The 3535-nt window shown below is 66.2% G+C and overlaps 2 protein-coding genes across 2 annotated transcripts in view; one reads left to right on the top strand and one right to left on the bottom strand.

The window, feature by feature from the left end:
* LOC112978482 (cytochrome b-245 light chain) overlaps positions 1–423 on the top strand; it is a 3324-nt gene extending 2901 nt beyond the window's left edge. Inside the window, exon 6 of the mRNA XM_026092049.1 lies at positions 5–423. Coding sequence (XP_025947834.1) covers positions 5–161 — 157 coding nt within the window. The 3' untranslated portion in view covers positions 162–423. The remainder of the gene's footprint in view (positions 1–4) is intronic.
* A 1781-nt stretch (positions 424–2204) lies between these two features.
* IL17C (interleukin 17C) overlaps positions 2205–3535 on the bottom strand; it is a 1675-nt gene continuing 344 nt past the window's right edge. Inside the window, exons 2-3 of the mRNA XM_026092042.1 lie at positions 3108–3424; positions 2205–2887 (exon numbers count right to left, since the gene is read on the bottom strand). Coding sequence (XP_025947827.1) covers positions 2638–2887; positions 3108–3424 — 567 coding nt within the window. The 3' untranslated portion in view covers positions 2205–2637. The remainder of the gene's footprint in view (positions 2888–3107; positions 3425–3535) is intronic.

The raw sequence follows: 3535 nt of genomic DNA, 5'->3' as shown, positions 1-3535 counted from the left end.
GGAGGCCCATCGAGCAGAAGCCCCGGGAGCGGCCGCACATGGGCGACACCATCAAGCAGCCGCCCACCAACCCGCCGCCCCGGCCCCCCGCCGACGCGCGCAAGAAGCCGCCGGCCGAAGCGGGGGGCCAGGTGAACCCCATCACCGTCGAGGCCGAGTGAGGCCGGGCCCTCCCGCCGCCCCGGCTGCGCCCCTCGTCCGCCGCTTCCCTGCTGCAGCCCTGGGGGACACCCCCGAATCCCTGGGGMTGCCCAGCACCCTGGGGGGCCCCAAGCTCTCCAGGGGGACGCGCAGCCCCACGGGGCCGGGCCGGGGGAGCACGCAGCTCTGCTCCCTGCACTGCCTCGCGCATTTTTTTTTTATCGCCTCCTTTTGTGGTTGCTGTTGCAATAAAATGAATAAACTCCCCCCACACACACACACCCCCACCCCGTGTTTGGCTCGGCTCTGCCCGGGGTTGCAGGGGATGAGAGCGCCAGTGCTCAGTGCGAGACCCCCGCGAGGGGATGGGTTATTTCTCTGTGCACGTATGTTCCCTTGTTGCCTTAAGAGTAATCACTGGGCTCTAMGTGTCTATCCCTTGGCACATCCCTGCACAATATCCCAGCACTGGGATATTATATTTGTGACAGGCTCTTACAGCGCTGAACATGGGGAATGAGACTGCTGCTCGGGCTGCCCCGGGCTTCGCAGCGGGGGGACGGGGTTGGTGCTGGCCTGGGGGGTTTAATGGCAAACCAACAGCAGGATTACGGGCACATCCCCTGCGGCGGCAGGCTGCACGGGGCACGCGCTAAAAGGCGATGGTGGCCGTCCCCTCGCTTCAGGCAGCGACTGCCCCGGCGCGGCCCTGTTGCTCTGGCACTGTCGGCGATGCCGTGGCCATCGCACTGCCGTTACCGGGGCGGTTCGATGCCTGCAGGAAGCAATGYTGGGGCCTAAGGCGAATTGCGATACAGCCTGATCGTAACAGCCGGTGGTTTTCTAACATGACACAAACTTCCCCGCTCGGTGCCGCGTTGTTAAAGCTTTAGCCGCTCCTGCTGTTTGCTGCAAGCCAGGGAGCCCTTGCTGCCCTGGTGCCCTGCGCATTGCAGCATCGCTCCCTGGCATCAAAGCCCCCGTGCAGCTGAGCTGCTGGCCCTGGTGTTGCCCTCGGCCCCCTGGCCACCGGCTGTGCCCCCAACAGGGCACGGGGGATTATCCTGCTCATGGAGGGCAGCGCCGTCCCCATGGCCCATGCATGGGGATGGAGACACCTTTTTTTTTTTTTTTTTTTTTTTTTTTTTTTTTTCTGCCCCCACTTGGCTTTTAATGTCACCCCTTAGCCCTGGCATTTGGGCTGTGAAGAACAGCAGGGGCCTTTTGCCTTGCACGCCTGGCTGGTGGCAGCCCCGCAGTGGGCAGAGGCGAGGGGCACGGTGCTGGGCAACGTGCTCGGGCACCCTGGGGAGGACCAGGGTGACACAGACAACGGCCAGGAGCTGTTGCGGACACGTGAGTTGCACCATCTCTCTCTCCGGAGCTGCTCCTAGGGACACCAAGGGCCTAGGTAACTGCAATTTTTTTCCCTTAACTTGGTCAGTTTATAAGCCRATATTCAGAAATGGCTGTGCCCTGCATGTCATGTGCTGCCCTGAGCCGTCTTGCCCCGTCAAGACTGCAGGGGACAGCCTTGTCCTTAGTCCTGCTTGGTGGCGACGACCCCATTTCTGGCCAAACTAACTGCTGGTAGGTGGCAGTGGCTGCTCCAGGGATCCCCCCTTTGCAATGCCCCGGGCTGGGGCGGTTGCAGGGTGCGTGGCCTCCCCATGGCACCCATGGGTGCTGGGGGGGGGGGGGCGGTGTGGGGCTGGTCCCGGCAGGTGGCGCTGGGCCCCTGGGACGTGGGTGCCCGGGGGCGAGTGGGGGCAGAGCCATGGGAAAGGTGTGGGTGGCTGCGGGTGCCCCAGGGCTGGCGGCGGGGCTGGATCCCACTTACTTGGGTGCTGGGGGGGGGAGAGAAATTGTGGGGGGGGGGGGCATCCCTACCATGGGGCACATCGCCTGCCCCAGCCATCCACCGCGCCTCCCTGGGGCTCCTGCGCTGGGCTGCTGGGTGCCCTGGTGCTTCACCCACCGCGCCAGGGCTGAGCCCTCCTCGCACCCCTCCGGGGACACAGCAGGCAACACGCGGGTGGCGGTGGGGTGGGTCAGGCTTTATTTGCAGGCTGCACGGTGCCCCGCGCGGAGCCAGAGCACCGCGGGCAGCGTTAAATAGCACATACAGGGCACAATAAATAGCAATACGGAGCAATAAATAACGAGCAAGCGCGCAGGGAGCACTCGCAGGGCCTGGCCGCGGGCGCCTTGGGGTGATGCAGGACCCCAGAGCTGCAGCCGCGGCTCTCGCAGGGGATCAGCAATAAATATATGTCTAAAAAAAAAAAGATGCCCAGCAGGCGTTGCGCAGCCCCTCAGCCCTGGGGCAGGGCTTATAAATAACTCATAAATAAAAAGGTGACAGCCAGAGGAGGGCAAACCCCAGCTCCACAGTGATAGATGGGTGCTTTAAAACAAGCACGGTGGGGTGTAGTGACACAGTCACGCTAGGGCCGGGCTCCCCGGGAGCACGGCGGCAGCGGCGGCRGCGGCGGCTCAGCGCCCGGTGCGGGGCAGCACGCAGGTGCAGCCCACGGGCACCCTGATGTAGTCCACCTCGAAGGTGAAGCGGCCGAGGCCGGCGGGGCGCGGGCAGGGCTTGCGCCGCAGCACCATCATGGTCTGGTGGATGGTCACCGAGTTGAGCGACGTGGTCTCCCGGCCCGTCTTCACGTCCACGCAGCCCTGGCACAGGCACTCGGCGAAGGCCAGCTTCCGCGGGTACCGGTTCTCGTCCTCGTCGATGCTGCGGGCAGGGGAGCAGGGGTCAGTCCAGTTCCCCCTGCCCGGGCTGCCCCCGCGCTGCTGCAATGCTGCCGGGTACCAGCCCTGCAAGCTCATGCTCCCAGGAGCAGGGTGACACCCCCCCCCACCCCCCCAGGAGGACAGCTGCTAGCTGGTTGCTGCAGCAGGGAAACTGAGGCACGGGGCAGCACCGCACACGGGGTGGCCCCCCACTCACTCACCGGTAGCGCCATGGCGAGATGGAGCGCTCGTTGGGCTCGCTGCGGAGGCCGACGCGGAGCTGCAGCGCGGGACAGGCGCGCTCATGGTGCCGGCGGCGGCGGCGCTGCGTCTCCTGCTGCAGGCGCTCCAGCTGCGGCACCAGCTGCACGGGCACGTAGTGGTCCCAGCGCAGGCTGCGGCTGACGAGGTGCGCGGGGGCCTCGCCGTCCTGCAGCTCGCCGGCGCTGTAGCAGTGCACGTGCAGGGGGCCGCCCGGGCGCCGCAGGCCGCGGCACAGCCACAGGGCGCCCAGCAGCACCAGGGCACCGAGCCAGCCCTGCCGCGAGAGGGGAGGTGGTGAGCGGGGGAGCACCCAGTGCCCTGCCCCGCACCCTGCCCCAGCACCCTCCGCGGGGACATGGGACCACCCCAATCCCAGCATGGGGGC

The sequence above is a fragment of the Apteryx rowi genome, unplaced genomic scaffold (assembly GCF_003343035.1).
Source record: "Apteryx rowi isolate R43461 unplaced genomic scaffold, aptRow1 scaffold_94, whole genome shotgun sequence".
Lineage (NCBI taxonomy): Eukaryota > Metazoa > Chordata > Aves > Apterygiformes > Apterygidae > Apteryx > Apteryx rowi.
This window is presented reverse-complemented; position numbering and strand designations above follow the sequence as displayed.